General features: G+C 52.7%; 6 protein-coding genes and 1 pseudogene across 7 annotated transcripts, besides 1 other annotated feature; 3 read left to right on the top strand and 4 right to left on the bottom strand.

The window, feature by feature from the left end:
* Window positions 1-1,886: 1,886 nt before the first annotated feature.
* NCS54_01237000 (HpcH-HpaI domain-containing protein) lies at window positions 1,887-2,986 on the bottom strand (the record flags this gene model as incomplete). The annotated part of the gene is made up of 4 exons (XM_053157605.1): window positions 1,887-2,100; window positions 2,183-2,309; window positions 2,372-2,771; window positions 2,831-2,986. 4 exons carry the CDS (start codon window positions 2,984-2,986, stop codon window positions 1,887-1,889), a joined length of 897 nt encoding a protein of 298 aa, XP_053013580.1.
* Window positions 2,987-3,591: 605 nt separating this feature from the next.
* NCS54_01236900 (Zn(2)-C6 fungal-type domain-containing protein) lies at window positions 3,592-6,244 on the top strand (the record flags this gene model as incomplete). Its single annotated transcript, XM_053157604.1, has 9 exons — window positions 3,592-3,663; window positions 3,741-3,838; window positions 3,894-4,298; window positions 4,355-4,988; window positions 5,034-5,131; window positions 5,200-5,544; window positions 5,601-5,681; window positions 5,739-5,906; window positions 5,974-6,244. The coding sequence occupies 9 exons, from the start codon at window positions 3,592-3,594 to the stop codon at window positions 6,242-6,244; spliced, it is 2,172 nt and encodes a 723-aa protein (XP_053013579.1).
* Window positions 6,245-6,349: 105 nt separating this feature from the next.
* On the bottom strand, window positions 6,350-8,194 carry NCS54_01236800 (Aminotran-1-2 domain-containing protein; the record flags this gene model as incomplete). Its single annotated transcript, XM_053157603.1, has 6 exons — window positions 6,350-6,421; window positions 6,480-7,255; window positions 7,306-7,397; window positions 7,457-7,778; window positions 7,837-8,001; window positions 8,056-8,194. 6 exons carry the CDS (start codon window positions 8,192-8,194, stop codon window positions 6,350-6,352), a joined length of 1,566 nt encoding a protein of 521 aa, XP_053013578.1.
* Window positions 8,195-8,567: 373 nt separating this feature from the next.
* Window positions 8,568-10,289, top strand: NCS54_01236700 (Carboxylic ester hydrolase; the record flags this gene model as incomplete). The annotated part of the gene is made up of 3 exons (XM_053157602.1): window positions 8,568-9,765; window positions 9,823-10,009; window positions 10,064-10,289. 3 exons carry the CDS (start codon window positions 8,568-8,570, stop codon window positions 10,287-10,289), a joined length of 1,611 nt encoding a protein of 536 aa, XP_053013577.1.
* A 382-nt stretch (window positions 10,290-10,671) lies between these two features.
* Window positions 10,672-12,478, bottom strand: NCS54_01236600 (Hypothetical protein; the record flags this gene model as incomplete). Its single annotated transcript, XM_053157601.1, has 6 exons — window positions 10,672-10,811; window positions 10,864-11,073; window positions 11,138-11,272; window positions 11,319-11,525; window positions 11,575-11,782; window positions 11,846-12,478. 6 exons carry the CDS (start codon window positions 12,476-12,478, stop codon window positions 10,672-10,674), a joined length of 1,533 nt encoding a protein of 510 aa, XP_053013576.1.
* A 1,197-nt stretch (window positions 12,479-13,675) lies between these two features.
* Window positions 13,676-14,579, top strand: NCS54_01236500 (annotated as a pseudogene). The gene is made up of 3 exons: window positions 13,676-13,832; window positions 13,886-14,027; window positions 14,108-14,579.
* Window positions 13,676-14,579: a sequence feature.
* A 399-nt stretch (window positions 14,580-14,978) lies between these two features.
* Window positions 14,979-16,389, bottom strand: NCS54_01236400 (Hypothetical protein; the record flags this gene model as incomplete). Its single annotated transcript, XM_053157600.1, has 4 exons — window positions 14,979-15,282; window positions 15,349-15,518; window positions 15,577-16,010; window positions 16,062-16,389. The coding sequence occupies 4 exons, from the start codon at window positions 16,387-16,389 to the stop codon at window positions 14,979-14,981; spliced, it is 1,236 nt and encodes a 411-aa protein (XP_053013575.1).
* Window positions 16,390-16,710: the final 321 nt, after the last annotated feature.

Here is a 16,710-nt window from a genome sequence, read left to right as displayed (position 1 = left end):
GCTGATACCTCGAGCCCTCAAGAGTCGGAATTGCGTTTTGGCGAGAAGCTCCAACTTCTTCCCCTCGAGAGGCGTTTCGCGGTGCAAAGGTTCTTCATATATACCCTCAAAACGGTCGGTGGGGATCGGCGTCAGGGGCAACTCAGGAGTTCAAAGGTCCAGATCCTTCTTCATCGTCACCGCAAGTTCGCCAAGGAGACTCCATCATCCTTGGTTCAAACAGGGTGACCTGACTTCTCAGTCCGGCAGGTCATTCATGCTCCATTCAGCACGCGTCTGGCCGTTAACCTTTTGGTCGGGCTCACCAAGCAGGGCCGCGAACTGGCGCCACGAGGCGGCAGCATTCCCGTGTCGTTCGACGGGCCCTTGCAGCTTGCATAATCTGGGTTATAGTGCCGGAGCATACGGAGCCAAGATTGGCGCCACGAGGGGCAGTCGATTGTTTGCGATATGGCTTCTATGCCACATGCGGATAAGACATGGGACTTGGTGGCGATGCCCATGAGATAATGATTCGTGCCTGTCAGCTGTATCGGGCATGGCGCTCTTCCTAATCCGATTGAGTTGGGGACCCTGAGCCGACGACTCCTGTATTTGCATTCCATTAGAATTCTGGCGTCAACCACTTCTTTGTTTTTCTCCTGATGGCTGGCTAGCTGAGTCTGCCCCTGTTGCCACTCTCCTTTGTCTGCAAGGGGGAGGCTGTCTCACGCGGCCCGGCGGACGCAAGGGGGCTATTGAAGGTTCCTCGCATGGGAGTGTGCCATCCCCCCGTCTGCTTGATCTCCTGAAGATGGATTTCAGCTCTTATATGTAAAGCTGCTGTGGAATGGACAGCTCAAGGTTCAATGGCGGCCGAGGCGGCGTAAAGGATGCTAGGTGTGACAAAGCTACTTGATGCCGATCCTCCGATTGAAGTCCAGATTGAATCAAATCTTGATCAAGATGCTGTGCCTGACATGAAGTCATAAACCCTGTGCCTGGACCCCGACGCTTCGGTTAGGTGTTCTCTGAGATTCCGGAGATAACCGGGGTCCAGTGAGACATTCCACTTAACCAACCCTCATTCGGCCTTCGACGTTGATGGGCTTTCTCTCCATGAGCCTACCGCATTTCGGGGTACATTTCTGCATCTGACACATCGTTCAGAACCGGCAGTCTCAGATCTAGCTTTGCCAGACAAGGGACTCACATCAAACCAGTCTAAAGAAATGAGGGACCCTAGAGAATTCGAATTGTAACATAAACTCGCCGGATGTGCTCTAAGAAGCTTTAAGGATTTGGCCTATAAAAGACCTTCCCCCGGTGGCTCCAGCGGGTTGCTCCAGCGGGTTGGAAATATCGTTGACCAGCGAGATCAATTTGAATGATAATAAACCTGGTGTGATTATACTTATGTTATTTTACACATTTACAACATCAGCATGTCTATTCCATCTACATTCATATGTTCATATATTCTGTACCTACAGCTGTTTCATTTCACACTGGTTTTCTACCCCCCTACACACTTTTCAATATTACATTAGACTTTTCACTATTTAGCCTGTGACCCGCTGCTCCACGAGGCTATTAAATACTAAAACCATGTAGATTCTTCTCTGTTATTGAGATGAAGCGTGATGTTAAGTCGTGACGGTCTGGTAACTATGCATCCTCTGGCTGAGGGCTAAACAAGCAGCCCTTGGCAGTTGTGCCCAAAGTCCATCCCATGTGCCAGAGCTGTTGAGCGCTCTGTACTTCTCTGGATGTTATCTTTCCAAGAAAAAGGTTAATTAATGAGGACAAGTAGACATTCGGGCTGTGAAAGAAGCATAACCGGTGACTAGACATAGGGTACCTAAGTCCAGGCGGCTGGCTGGGCGATTGCGAAGAGTAAACATTATCTAGTAGATCTTTATGTCTTTAGCATCAACTAATATCTCTTTATGTTCCACTATGCTTCCGTCCTTATCGGTATTTTTTACGCCGTTCGTGGCTGGTTCCTGCGTCAGAACCCTCACTCGTTGTATCTCGTTGGACATGGATGTCGTTAGGGCGACGATATCGGCACCGCAATTGACAAAGTGAAAGCCTTGCTTATACTTTTGAGCGGCTGAGCTGATGGTTAACAAAATATCACAGTCCCATGGGTGTATGTGACCTGCCTGTCCCTGCGTCGAGAGCGAAATGCCCTGCGTACTTTCCGGCTGCTAGCGCTGCGTCGAGAATCCTCTGAGAGGCTTGCTGGACCTCAGGGATTGAAGCGTGGTCAAAAGCCACGTACCCTAAAGAGGATGCAAGATCATTCGGTCCAATGAAGAGCATGTCTGGGCGGAGAGAGGTTAGTCAATAGATGGTGACATAGGCAAGCAATTGATTGGAGGCATACCGATCCCGTCCACTTTGGCAATCTCCTCGACATTTTCCATACCCCTGCGAGACTCAATCTGCACAAAAACCATGACCTTTTCGTTTGCCTTGAGAAGGTAGTCTCGCCCCGTGAGGTTGAATGCCGCCGGGGCAAACATGGCGCCGGTGCCCCGTATTCCTTCAGGATGGGCTTTTGATGGGTACTTGGCCGCTCGAACAAGCTGTTCGGCCTGCTCCTTGGTCTCGCACATTGGCACCATGATGGCGTGGGCTCCGGCGTCGAGGGCACGCTTGACCATCCAAGGCGCATCGGCGGGGATCCTCACGACTGGCGACACTCCACTTGATGAGACGGCACCGATCTGGAGGTACATGTTGTGATCATCAATATTGCCATGTTCACAGTCAATGAGCACCCACTATGGAAACAACATTAGTCTCAAGGCCAGGGAGGGGAGGGCTGCTGGAGATCACCGACGTCTTGCCCTAGAGGTGCAACAGTTCTTGCAAGTGTATACCCTGGCAAGGCGAGCCACTGCCCGAGACTGGGGCCGTGGCCATCTCTGGCTCGCTCAAGGGAGTGTTGGAGACGCGTCTTGCCGTCGACGACGGGGGATGCAATTTGATTCGACATTATTTCACACAGAGGCGATCCACTACCTATGGCACAAAGTGGGTAGGTTGGTTAGGCCTTAAAAACAGCTCTCTACCTACTTATCCTACCGTCCGCTCCGGGGGTACACGTGACTGTATGTCCGACCGGCCGGAGCTCGGGCCGTGGCCTTTGCCCCCTCGATGGATGGATCCATCAACGATAACATGTTCCGCTCAACCCCCAAGCACTGGGCCGCTAGCCGCTCCCCTATTGTTTTATCAGGGAATAACTAGCGAAAAGGAATCATGGTTAAACGAGGATAGGATAGGCGACCGTCCCCGCACTCGGCCCACAGATATAACCCCGAGCTCCAGCGTTATCAAGTTAAGGATAACGAAGACCGAGCCCGCGCCTGGGGCCCATTGTTCTACGTCGAGATGGGCGGACGGCACCAGGAAGCGGCTATGTACCACTGGGTCAGGCGGGCAACTGATGTCCAGCGGAGCCGACCGCGCGACAATGAGATCCTCGCCTGCCACCCACTCGGTGATCGATATTGGGACATCCAATCCATTGCCATTCGCCATTTTCCTGCTGCTGTTGCATTGCGTACCCTAGACCCATCGACTTGACTGACGGATGCCATGAGTAAAGAGCCTGGTGACGGTGTTGCGCCTCGTGTGTGGCAAGCATGCCTCACTTGTCGGCGCAAAAAGGTGAGGAGGCGAGCAACCATTTATCGAGTCTTGTTTTGCGGGCAATCCGACTGATACGAATAATTCATCTTATCCAGATAAAATGCGACGGGAATAACCCCTGTCATAACTGCGGCTCTCGTCATCTCACATGTGAGTACCCTGGAAGCAACGACAATGCTTCTAGCAGTCGCAGGTAAGCATTCCCCCCACCGGCTCACCATGCAGTGTCATTCATCTGACCGGCGTAGCTATGCTACCTTGTTCGAGGCTCGCTTCCAGCAGCTTGATACCTTGTGTCAGAGGCTTGAAGCTGTCACGGCTCAACTCACCCGCGCCATTGAGAAGCTGCCCAGCGACGTCCAACCTTCACCACATCGAGGATCCGCCGCCACGGAGCTGGAGCAGGTCTCTCAACATCTGCAGTCGCTCCTCGATCCGCTCGACTCGGGAGCAGCATCGGGCGCGTCTCATACTGAGTTTGCGCCATCCGAACCGGAACGTGACACCGATTACCACAGTGCATCCCATCACCCGAGTCCCGACCGGGAGATCGAGGTCGACCTTTCTGATGAGTCTGTCGACTTGGCTCTCCAGCATAACCCGGCCCTTGAGAGCTTTGGGTCGCTGGTTCCTGACTCATACGGGAAGCTAAGGTATGCCTTCAGCCCCCAAACTGTGTCATTTCATAGCTGCTGACTTGTGTGCCTAGGTTCATTGGTGGTGCCAGCAACCAGCTCCTCGTCAAGTCTATCCAGAGCCTAGCCACTGATAACCCTCAAAAAGACCCAGAACCCGACACTTTTATCACAAGTATGCGACATGGACCAGATCAGAGGGATGGTAATCCTTCAGTTGAGGTTCCTCTGTTCATCCAAGGCCTCAAATGGCGCGAGTTACCCTACCTGCCAAAGCCCGATGATCTGAACCTGCCCCCGCGATACATTGCCGACATGCTCATTGGGCTCTACTTTGACCAGTTGCACTATACATTCCCAGTCTTGTTCAAGCCTCACTTCATGGATCGCTACACCCGCCTATACGTTACCCAAAAGCAGACACCTAGGGACCAAGAATTTCTCTCCGTCTTCTTCGCAGTCTGTGCATGTGCGTCAGGCCTCATCGCTTCCGGTGGAAACCAGTCGGCCTTCCCAGGCTTGGAGTTTTACGAGAAGGCTTTGCTGCTGCACTTCTCAACCATCGGCCAGGCAAGCGTGGAACGGACGCAGTGTCTGGCACTCGTGTCAATGTGCTGCTCTGGGTGGAATACTCTGTCTTCGAGTTGGCACTTTGCTGGGCAAGCCGTTAGGGCAGCCCAAGATCTCGGGATGCATCTCAGCAACCTCGTATGTCTTATCTCCGTGCAAAGTGGCCTCGCTTATGTTCAATAGACGGCGCCGTCTCAAGACTCGACAAGGGATTCAGGGGCATCTCTGCTGGAAGCCGAGCTGTCTCGACGAGTTTGGTGGAGCGTATACTGCCTCGACAGGTAAGCCATCTCGTTAAACACTTGTTAATGACTGTGCTGGGCAGCCTTTGATTGCTTTTTTCTCACAGAGTCACGTCCGTCTGCCTTGGAAGACCAATGGCTGCTAACGATGGCGATTGCTGTTGCGCCTTGCCTCGATCTATCCCCGACGAGGAACTTGAAGCAGCATGCAGCCGTCCAGAGGGCCTCGATGACCAGCCGGCGTCGTCGAAATCACCCTTGTCGGGCTTCTTGGCATTTATTCAGCTGTGTCAGATATCCAGTAAGATCCAGAATCTCCAGGCGCCGGCCAGAATAGCAAGCCTCGGCTCGCCACAAGGTAGGATAAGAACGGTGAGGTTAGCTAAGGGAATTGAGAAATCCCTGGACGAGTGGCTCGATGGCTTACCGGATGAGATTCGTTTCTCTGCCAAGTATATACCCTGCTGAAGATAATCATCAGTAGAGAAATGGCTGACCATTGCTACAGCACCTTAGATCGGGGACCAACCTTGACAATGTCCATTCTTGTTTTCGTCATACATGCAGGGTCTCTCCTCAATCTCTACAGGTAAGGTGCCCTGTATCTCTTACAGATGTGCTCCCAGCATACTCAACAATAGCCTAGAACCTTCTCCAACGATAAGCAGACATTTAGTCAACTAGACCCCGTGAAGAACTGCATTAGTGCCGCTCGTAGCTGTGTCAACGCGGCCGAGTTGGTCCGGGACTTTGTTCCGCCATCACACTACTTGGCATTGTCCGTACACTGCCTAACAATATCTGGTTTGGCCCTGTAAGAAATCAAGCCACCCTATTTCAAGTAAATATTTGGAAATTCGGAACTAACCATGACTGTTCAGGCTATGGATGCAAGATCCATCCCCTGAAAAGCCCGACCCAGATGTGGAGAAGTGTGTTCGATTCTTGCATGACTTGGAAGGGGCATGTTCAGGGGCATCCAAGGGGAGGGCAATCATTGAACAAACACTGGGGAATATGACAAGAAATCGTCAGGGTTCTTCATTAGACCTAGATCTTCAGTTTTCGGCCATGCTTCACAGCCAGATGCCTGACTTGTTCAGCCTGGAGTCATCTGTGACGGGGTGCGCAAACTTCTGGGGCACATTGTGATGGATGAACTTTTGGGATTGAACCTAAAGCTGACCCTGGACTTGAAGCTAGATAGTTCAGTTTCCGATACATCGGGCACTGGGAAGAGGCTATTTATGTAGTACCTCATATTGTCTCCCCCCAGAACTGGTCCACTACTTTCCTGAGACGCTTTACGCCCTCGTGGATCTGCTCTTTCTGAATCACAGTAGTGTCAGCATCGTAATCCTGCGAATTTCTGGGGCTTTATCCTTACAGTGGGAGTTGCAAACGAGAATCGAAAGTAGGCGGACCTCGGATCTGCTCCTCGAGCCTTGGTCGAAACCTTATCAGCGCCCTGCCAGGCGTGGTAGTATGATCCCGGAGTCAATAGCACAAGCCCCGCAGCCAAGGCCTCCCAGAGCTCCTGTGCAAAGGCCTGCTCCGGATCCTCAAGCGACTGGCCCTCGAGCTCAGCGAAGCGAGGGACACTGTTGAAGTAGAACTTAGACCAGACAAACATGCCGGCCCCGGGGTCTACATAGCTAAAGACGGGCCGTAGCTCGCCGTTCTTCCCCTGGAGGCAGGCGACATAGCCCTGGGCGGTAGGTACCGGCGACTCGGCGGCTGGGACGACGGTGAACTGGTCGTAAAAGGCCGAGAGAAGCCAGTTGCGCCTTGTCTCGTACCGATACTGCAGATTCTGCAGCCACGATAGGTACCCGTCAATCCCCCACTGCATGAAAAGAGCGATCGTAAAGGCCTGGCTGAGGCCTGCGGGATCCTGGGTCTCGACCTCCGTGACGCGGAGGAGTCGCTCTGTGAAGACGGGGTTGGCGACAAAGTAGCCGAGCCGCAGACCGGGGAATAGCGTCTTGGAGAAGGACTCGAGGCGGACGACGCGGCCCTGTGTGTCCATAGAAAGGAAGGACGGGGTTAGTGACTTGAGGAAGTCTTCTGTGGGAACCGGCTGGAAGGGCTTGTCTTCCTTTTGAGGCGAATATCTCGGGAACTGTAGGAAGTAGTACGGGTCATCTTCAACAATGATCAAATCTGGATGGTGTTAGTAGACACACTATGAGAGAGATGAGCTGTGTGCATACCAAACTCAACACAAACGGCGTAGATTTCCTTGCGCCGGCGTGCTGAAATTGTTATACCAGTAGGATTTGACCCAACTGAGACAAGGTACAACCTGCAGAAAGCACATAATCAGTTTGCAGAACCCATCAATCGGGTCGAAAGAGTGCGTACAGCTTGGGCCGCCCCCTGCCCCTAGCCTTTTCGTCCCAGTTCTCGAGCAGATCCCGCAAACTGGTCGCTAGGATACCTTCTGCGTCGGCCGCCACAGGAGCCGCCTTGATCCCAAGAGGGATCCAGAGCGCCTGTGCCGAAGGATATGTGTACTCCTCGACGATAACATAGTCGTTGTCCTCGCAGAGCAGACCAACTACCTTTGCCCATGCGTTTGTGTTTCCCGGGTGCAAGAGACACTCATACTCGCAGGGCGGAGCGTGCACTCTCTCGGTGAGCTCTGTCGCAAGCTGGATCATCTGCCGGTTACCAGCGCCAGATCCTGGGATTAGGAGGTTAGCCGTAAGTGGCTACACAAAACCTCGGCGGGCTCCTCATACCGTATTGTAAAAACTGGGTGAGGTCCAGATCTCCTGGTGACGATCCGCGACCAAGGTTGAGGCTCACAAGCCCGTCCTCCGCCGTCTTTTGGGACGGCGCCGTGGGAGGAGCGAGGCACTCAAATTTGGCCTGCTCAAGGGGGAACAGAGAAGGGTGAGGAAGACCTTGGCACATGGTCAGCTAGTAATCTTGGCGGGTAGTTGTCCTATAAAAGGTACCTCCAGCTAAGCTGATCATGCCATCATAGCCCATAAACTTAATAATGTCCTTGAGCGGCGATGGATGGCGAGACTTGCTCTTGATGTTGATGTGGTGGGAGAGATCCACTGGCGTCAGTTTGTCCTTGATGCTGCCCATGGTTGCTTCTCTGTGCTGCTGCGTTGAATTTGTTTATGCGTTGGGGCTGGGCTTAGTTGAGATCTGAGATGCGACCTGTTTAGCATCGCTCCCCCTTCTATGGTGCCTGACAAGGGTCTACTTAGCTATTCAGAAGACTTGCGAGGTTGCGTAGCCCGGAACGAGAACAAGGTCCGCCCCGCCTCTCTCTACCCGAATCCTCGGCCGGAGATCCGTGCGGGGGCCGGCCCGCCGCCGATAAGGAACGGATCTCGGCAGCCGACAAACGGATTGACACCTGTGTAGATGATTCAATCATCAAGTCCTCGGACTCTTTCTTGGCCGCGTTTAACATCGTTTGTCCGACCATTTGTACTGAAATCACACTATCAAGATGGGAAACACAATATCTTACAACGAAAAACCCTTTGATCTGGATCTGGGCGACAAGGGAGTCATTCGTGGTCTCCAACTTGACGAGAAGTCGCGTCGATATGCCGGTATACCCTATGCTCTTCCTCCAACCGGAGAGCATCGCTGGCGCAAGCCGAGACCGCTCCCACCAGGTTACACCTATGGAAGTGACGCAGGCGGGCCATTGGATGCCACCAAGTTTAGAGCCGTATGCCCCCAGAAGGCATTCCACGTCGGCAAGGCCGAGGGCGGCGACGGGGCGTACAGCGAGGACTGCCTCTTTGTCAACATTTGGACACCTGTGGGAGACGAAAGGCAGAGCAAGTGGCCCGTCATGCTTTGGCTGCACGGTGGATGGTTTCAGATGGGCGACCCTTCACAAGAACCCGGCATGGATCCTACAGAACTTATTTCCACCGGTGGTCTCAACGCGATTGTCGTGGCCATAGGCTACCGTCTTAACATATTTGGCTTCCTTGCTGGTCAGGACCTGGTCGAGGAGAGCGGCGGCGTTTCGGGGGGCAATTTTGGGCTCTGGGACCAGCGGATGGCGGCCGAATGGGTCAAAGAGAACATCTCTCTCTTTGGAGGCGACCCGGAAAACATCACACTCGCAGGTCGCAGCGCCGGAGCCTACAGTGTCGAGGCTCAGATGCTGCATGAATTTCGCCGGCCGAGCCAAGGGGCTCCCTTATTCCGGCGCATCTTTATGGATTCGAACGCCATACCCGCGCAGCCCAGGTCCCTAGAAAACGCCCAGACTCAGTTCAATGAGCTGTGTCGGCACTTTAGGATCCAAGAATCGTGGCCTGCCGATAAAAGGCTTGCGGCCCTGAGGAAACTCGGCGTCCAGGAACTGATCGAAGTTATCCCCAAGCTGACGCACCACACCTTCCGACCAGTCACCGATGACCTATTTATTCATTCTGGAATGATGGATTATCTCCAGAGCAAGGAGTTTGCCGACGAGTTCCAGGCCAGGGGATACAAGATCCTCATCGGCGAAGTTGCCAACGAAGAGACTCTGTACTCAACATATAATAGTCCAGAAGAACCAACTCTTGAGTCTCTCAGGACTCAGGTGATGAACTACTATGCGCCGGAAGTCACGGACAGGGCGATTGACTGCTATCCGCTGCCGACATCCAACGACTTGGCTGTTTGGAAGAAGCTCTTTGGTAACACACTCCCTTGAACAAAAGCCGTCATCAGTAGGCTGATCCACCCATTTCTAGGTAACATCGTGTCTGATGGTCAGGTAAGAGCACCGTCAAGAGCACTGGTGAAACACCTGGAAGAGAATGGTGTGAGCATCCGCGATATATGGCGATATCAGATCGCCTATCGGCTATCATTCATCGATGAGGCAGTGGCACCGTTGTCATTTGGAGTTGCACACGCAATGGATAAACCATTTTGGAAGTAAGTCTACACTCATTGGGGTGTTCTAAACAGGCCCGTTTAACAGGAAAACAGCTTCTCGATATCATACGGTCCGGCGCCTAGGGAAAAGCAACTCATGACTGACTGGATTCGGATCCTGGTCGCCTTTGTCAACAACGACGAGACTTACGACTACGGAACCAAGACGGTTCAGGAGATGAAGGTTATCACGCCGGAAGGTACTATCGAGGTTCAGAAGGATCAGCGTTGGGATGAGCTTGTTAGAATTGGCAATATCTTTAGCGGTGGCAAGGCGTAGGCGAAAATTAATAACAAAGTGAATGTTGAAGAATGAGAGCGACTCTTATACTGAATACGTTATGGTTAGTGAGAGAGCTTGAAAGAAGATGTTTAGCCCCAGCGTGGTGTCCTCCGTGAAGAGCTAACATGGTTGGAAGCGCTGTGATGAACCAGTATACACACGAGGGAAACATCCATGGCAAGGATGAGGATAAATCTTGTAATCAGCTAGATCCGGGACTTTAAAGACGCCGAATATGAGATTACAGTGCTTATCAGTCATGGCAGTTTCGCTAGCAATATTGGATATATTTCAGAGCTTTCCCCCTTCCCTAACCTCCCCTAGAACAGGGGACAATTTATGCACAAAATTCGACCACTAGCAGCCTATCCTGATTCGATCAATACTTGTACTTGAAGTGAATGTTCTCCCGATCAGTCATGTCGGCCTCCGCATTCTCCTTTCCGAGGCGCAGGCTCTCCTCCTCAGAAATGCCCTGTTCCCGGATCAACTTTGCTCGTCGACGGTTCTCCCACATGTCTGAAGAATAGAGTTAGTCTAGGCCGGACAAGCAGCGTCTTGGGATACTGACAGTAGGCTCGCCACGTTCCCATGCTGCAGAACTCGACACAGTAGAGGACAGCGCAAGCGGTGAGGCCTCGAATATATCTGGGCGCATCCGAGGCAACAAACATCTGGGCTCCGACGGCGTTGCCGACACAGTAAGCGATGAAGAGAATCGTGGCCGTGACTGTTTTCTTGGTTCGGCCTGCGACGTTGGATGGCAGGAAGGTCCAGATCACTGGTGATGAAGCGGTGAGCAAGATGTGATACCACCAATGCTAGCAGGATGGAATAAAACTCACTGAGTCCGGGGAGTGATCCAAAGACTTGCAGGATATACATGCCCCATCTCGTCCACTTCATGCCATCCTTAGGCAAGAATGCAAGAGCCATCATTCCCGAGAAGGCCGGCACGAGAGAGAACATCATCATAACGACTAGTCTTTGTCAGCTAGGAGTCAACAAAAGACGACGAAAACCTACATCGAAGGTTGGGCTTCTTGAGAGTAACATAGCCGACTACTAGGAACCAGCAGATGCTCACGCAGTAGTAGGGAGTGGACCCCTTGAGCAGCGTCTCCAGGGGAGTGAAACCAAACGACTTCCAGATGAGCTTAGAAAAAGTCGTGTTGGCACCATTAGGGAGAGCGTTGATGATGGTGACGAAGAAGAAGAAGTAGGTCTGGGGGTCTAGACACGATGTGAGCAGTGTTTACTCGGTTTGGCTCGGATTGCTTACCCTTGAATGTGGCCCAGACCTGCTCCCACTTGAACTCGGATCGCTTCTCGCGATCAGATCCCGTCTGGTTGGCGACGACGCGGGCGATGGCGGCGCGCTTCTCATCCTCGCTCAGCCAGCGGACCTCACGAGGAGTTCCGAGCACAAACCAGACGAGGATGCCGCAGGTAATCGTCAAAGCTCCGAGCAAGAATGAGATGCCCTTCCACTGTTTCAGGGGTCAAGTGGGTTAGCCGTACGCTCGATTTACAGGGGGGCAGGGGTTGCTTACAGCAGCCAGACCGCCAGGGTGCTTCTCGGCATGGAGACCAATACCGTACATGCTGAGACCGGCTAGGATGTTCATGCCGGCATTGGAGGTTCCCCAGATCAGAGAGCGCAAAGTGTGCTCCTGGGAGGTATACCACGCGCCGGTGATGAGCATAAAAGTGGGAGAGATGGTGCACTCGAGAGCGCCCTGAAAAGTCCGGAGAATCATCAGGTGTGCAAAGTTCTTTGCAAAGGCGATGCACAGCACAATGACACCCCAGAGGACCATAACGATAGACAGGAACTTGCCCGTGTGGCACTTTTGCATGAGCCAGTTGCCGGGGCCCTCACAGACCATGTACGAGAGGTAGAAGATGGTGCTCAGCCAGTTGAACTGCTCGCCCACGAGACCCGTGTCCTCGCGGATACCAAAGACGGCCTGCACACTGAGGGATGTCTTGTCAGTCTGCTGCGTACCGTAGCAGATCCACATGAGGGGCAGAAGCCAGAGGTCGATCTTCCAGAGGAGCTTGCGGTAGTAGGCGTCCGAGTACTCGACGGCCACGTCGTCGACGATGCCTTCTTGGACGTCCGTATCGGAGGGTTTGCGCTTCATCTCGATATCGTCGAGGGCTTTGGGGATTTCGCTTGTCATTATTGCTGCTCGAGGTTGTGTGCGAGGCTGCCGTGAAGATGGAGATGATGAATCAAGCAGCCTGAACGGCCGATATATGAGTCAATCACCATGACCCCAGCATCAAGGCGATATCACCATGTCCCCGCCGGTTCTCGCTTGCTAACTAGCTCGCGATTCATATCGTCGGCCGGATCTCCTCCGGACTCCTCCCTACCTAGCTGATAGTGTACCCGGGATATTCCCACAGATAAGATTGTCTGGAGCTAGAAAAAGCTCCGTTATCTGGGCCACCTGCTCCGCCGTATCTCCCCCACAATCAAGCGAAGCTCAAAACGCGGGGAAATGAGACTACAGCTGCATGTCTGCATGCAAGCGATGAGAGTCAATTGGGTTACGGTCTTTACGGTGTTGAGCTTTATGAGACCGCCGTGTATTGAATGTTATGGTGGCTGATGGCCTCTTCCAGAGACGTCATTGATAATGAGAATGCCTCCAGCGGTCGGGTAGGAGTTGTCGGATGAGGGATGTCAGACTTGGCATTGGACCCGAGAGTCTGGCACTGAATGATTGCTGCGACTATTCATCTGGTGTCGAGGGTCCATTGTTGGTGTTTGAGATACCGACGCAGCTTAATTGACATTAAATAAGATCGTGTTAGCAGGACAACATTGCTATCGGTGTTGCTGGAGTGGACAGTCGGGATTAGTAGGTAGCTATCCTCTCGCCGTGGTACCTTCACTGGGCTGCCCTGGCCCCTAAGATCGCGTTTCACGGCTGGCTTCGCAGGGCCAAGTACGGACTGGATGAGTTCAGACACCTTTTCGACTTTACCTAAGCCCATGAGAGACAGGAGGGTGGGTCTCCTTTGCACTAATTCCGCCTTGAGGCTCATCTGACATCTGGTAACTATCATGGCCCGAGGTGTAGCTCACGGGCCGAGATCCGAGGAGGTTTACCCCAGATCCGTGGACTTGTCAATCCTATATCAACATCAGGCCATTTTCGCCAATCTTTCGGGTAATGCACCAGGAACATATCCGCCAGCTCAGTCAGTTACGGGTCAGGTTGGTTGAGATGCAGACAGACTCCAGCAGATGGTACCGCCTGGGCCGCCTCCGAGCTCCCATCGATTGATAAAGCATCAGTAAGATTGAGCGTTCGATACAAAGACTGTCAATAACTACACACACACACACACACACACACACACACACGATGCAGCACCCAGCTGCTAACACGGCTCCCTTCCCTCTGGCCTTTGGGGTGGGGACGCTGTGGTTCGAGGAGAGTCGCCAGGACATTAGCCGCAATATCGTCAATGGGATAAAGACGGCGTTGGAAGTAGGGTACCGACACATAGATTCAGCTCAGAGTAAGCCTCTATATGATCTTAAAGTGCTTCTTGTACTGATGTGCCTCAAAAAGTGTACAACAATGAACGAGAGCTGGGGGTCGCACTTAAAGAGTCGGGAGTGCCAAGATCCGAGCTGTTCATCGTCAGCAAGACTTTAAATCTTGACGATCCAGAATCAGCTCTTGTGGATACACTCGAAAAACTCAAGACGCCGTACGTGGACATGCAAGTTATCCCCTTTCCCCTTCAATCCCTCTCTTCCACGCATTGCAGATCTGACCGTCTCCCTCCAGGTATCTCATACACGCCCCCTTCTCGGCCACATCTCCATCACATCTTCAGGAAGCATGGCGAAGGATGGAAGTTTGCGTCGATAAAGGCCTCACCAGAAACATCGGGGTCTCGAGTTTCAGCGAGCAGCATATCAACACCATTCTCGAGACAGCGAGGATACGACCGGCGGTTGACCAGGTCGAGATGCACCCTTACTTACCACAAGCCCATCTCAAGACATACCTTGAAGCAAAAGGGATCCCGATGGAAGCCTTTGGGTGTCTTGTTCCTCTCACAAATCCCCAGCCTGGCCCAGTCAACAGCATCGTCAAGTCGTTGTCAGACAAGTATCGTGTGAGCGAGCCGGCCATCCTTCTCAAGTGGGTGATTCAACAGGGGATTCGGGTGGTGACTACGAGTGGCCGAAAAGAACGGTTACAGAGTTATATGAATGAGCTTGCTGCTTTTGACCTTGATGAGAAGGAAATAGAAGGTATTACGGACACGTCCAAGGACACACATGTCAGAATGTTTTTTGCAGAAGAGTTTAAAGCTATAGAGTTAGCTTCATCTAGTTAGTGCATGCCTTCAAGTCTCAGCCATCAACTCTCAGCTGGCTATGCTAACTCACAAGTAATTGCTTCCAAGACAAGACCAGATTGCGGATGCCAATTGCAAAGGTAACTGGTTTTAGAGTAATGAGCTGTGCATATCTCGCCAGACCAGTGATAAAATCTATATCCACGCTTGCTTGAGAATTTCAAGAGACTCTAGCACCACCACGGCTGGCCTTGGTTACACTGACATCTCTTTGTGATTATGGATATTCGTAGTGATAGGCAAGGTATAGTTTGCTAGCTAACAATACTCAAACTCTTCTGCCAATATCAGTCACTTGTCCTCCGTTTTTCTTCCCTCAAACTTGAACATTTCGTTGGATCGCACGCCGTTCCTGTCCCTCATCTTCACCGCAGCCTCTGGCCCAGCGACGGGGACTCGATACTCAAATGAGCCTGTTTTCGCGTCCGGTAGATCGTAAGGAAAAGGTAGATACTCGGGCATCAAGCCGAGCTGCTTCAGGACAGTACCCTGGTCCCACGAGATGTGTTCATGGTACAGCCTATCCCCACGGATGTTGACAACGGCTGTGAAGGGCACTTCTGCCTTTCGTCCTGTGGGAGGGACTCCAGGGATACTATGGATACGAATTAGCAAAACAGTCGGGCTGTGATCCATCTCAACTTGTGTGCGAGTGACTTACAGCCAGTCAATCTCTCGATCGTGAGTGAATTTGAAGATGAACTCATCGACAACCGTGTTGATGCCTAGCGTCCGGCTAATGAGCTCCAACTCAGTATCGACAGAGTTGTTGAATATGAAATTATGCCGATAGAAGTTTGTCAACTTCTGTCGACCAATACCGCCGGTCAGCTACAGCAGATTTGTTGGTTAGTTTGGTCTAAGACGGGCATCACAGCTGCCAACGTACCGTGGGAACATGGTTCACATAAGGCTCTTGCACCATGGTGCTCATGGTATGCTCAACGGAGCGGTCAGCGAATTCGTAGTAGGTATGTTCTTCCCAGATCGTTTCCAGGTCAAAGTTCGGACCGCCCATGAGGGGCTTGAGAAACTGGAGGCTCCTTGTATGCGATATGGATTCTGTGATGTAGTGGAAATGCTCACTGACAGGTGTTCCAAATCCATAGCCCTTCACCGTGGGATATTGGTACTGGGTGACGCCCTTTATTTTGGTAGATGCTGCTGACGGACCATTCTGCCCAGCTATATGGTTCAATGTAGGGATCTTCACTGCTGCGAGGCTGTTGAGGGCGGGTGTATCAGCGTAGATGATACCGGCAATGACCTGGGGGACTTGAGCCAGCGCCGGGGCTGCTTGGTTCCAGAGATCGGGCTCGTAGGCTGTCGATGGTCAGCGTTGGGACGAGGACGAACCAGGCAGCTTCCACTTACACACCAGGCCAACGTTTCCCTTTGGGTCGCATTTTGCACACTGGTCGAGGGCCTCTACAGCCTCGCGCAGTACATCCTCGGCCGGCCTGCCGTCGAAAGAGGTGGGATCCAGTTGCACAACGGCGTATCCCTCTTCGGCCCATTTGAGCAAGGGTGACGGCGCTCCATCATAAAAGGCCACTGGATCCTCTGAGTGTCGGTGCAGGATGATCAGGCCGGGCCCATGACCACGCCGCGAGAGGGGAGGCAGCAAGAACATGCCCTTGCTCAGCGTCGTGAGCTGCGAGGTGGGAAGCGGGGCTGCCGGCTTTGTGATGTCTGCAAACATGATGATTGTGTACACAGTACCTATGGCAGTAGATGCAAGGATATGTCGATACTAGTTCGGGGGGCTGGGTTGGGTCGGGTATGTAGGCGTTGGAGGATCAAGGAGCGGTTCAATATTTCACGACTCACCAACCTAGCCATGTTCTACCTACGGCATCTATCTTGTGCTACCTGATGCATGGCAAGAAGTCACTGGCCGATCCTACCGGCTTCCATTTGTGGTGCCGATCGGCAACCGCTGCGCCTACTGTGCAGTGCCCTAGCCGACAACACATACGTCGGGCCGTGATCCGTACCGACAATCCGTCCTGGCCTTGTCGTG

Source organism: Fusarium falciforme, chromosome 10 (assembly GCF_026873545.1).
Source record: "Fusarium falciforme chromosome 10, complete sequence".
NCBI lineage: Eukaryota > Fungi > Ascomycota > Sordariomycetes > Hypocreales > Nectriaceae > Fusarium > Fusarium falciforme.
This window is presented reverse-complemented; position numbering and strand designations above follow the sequence as displayed.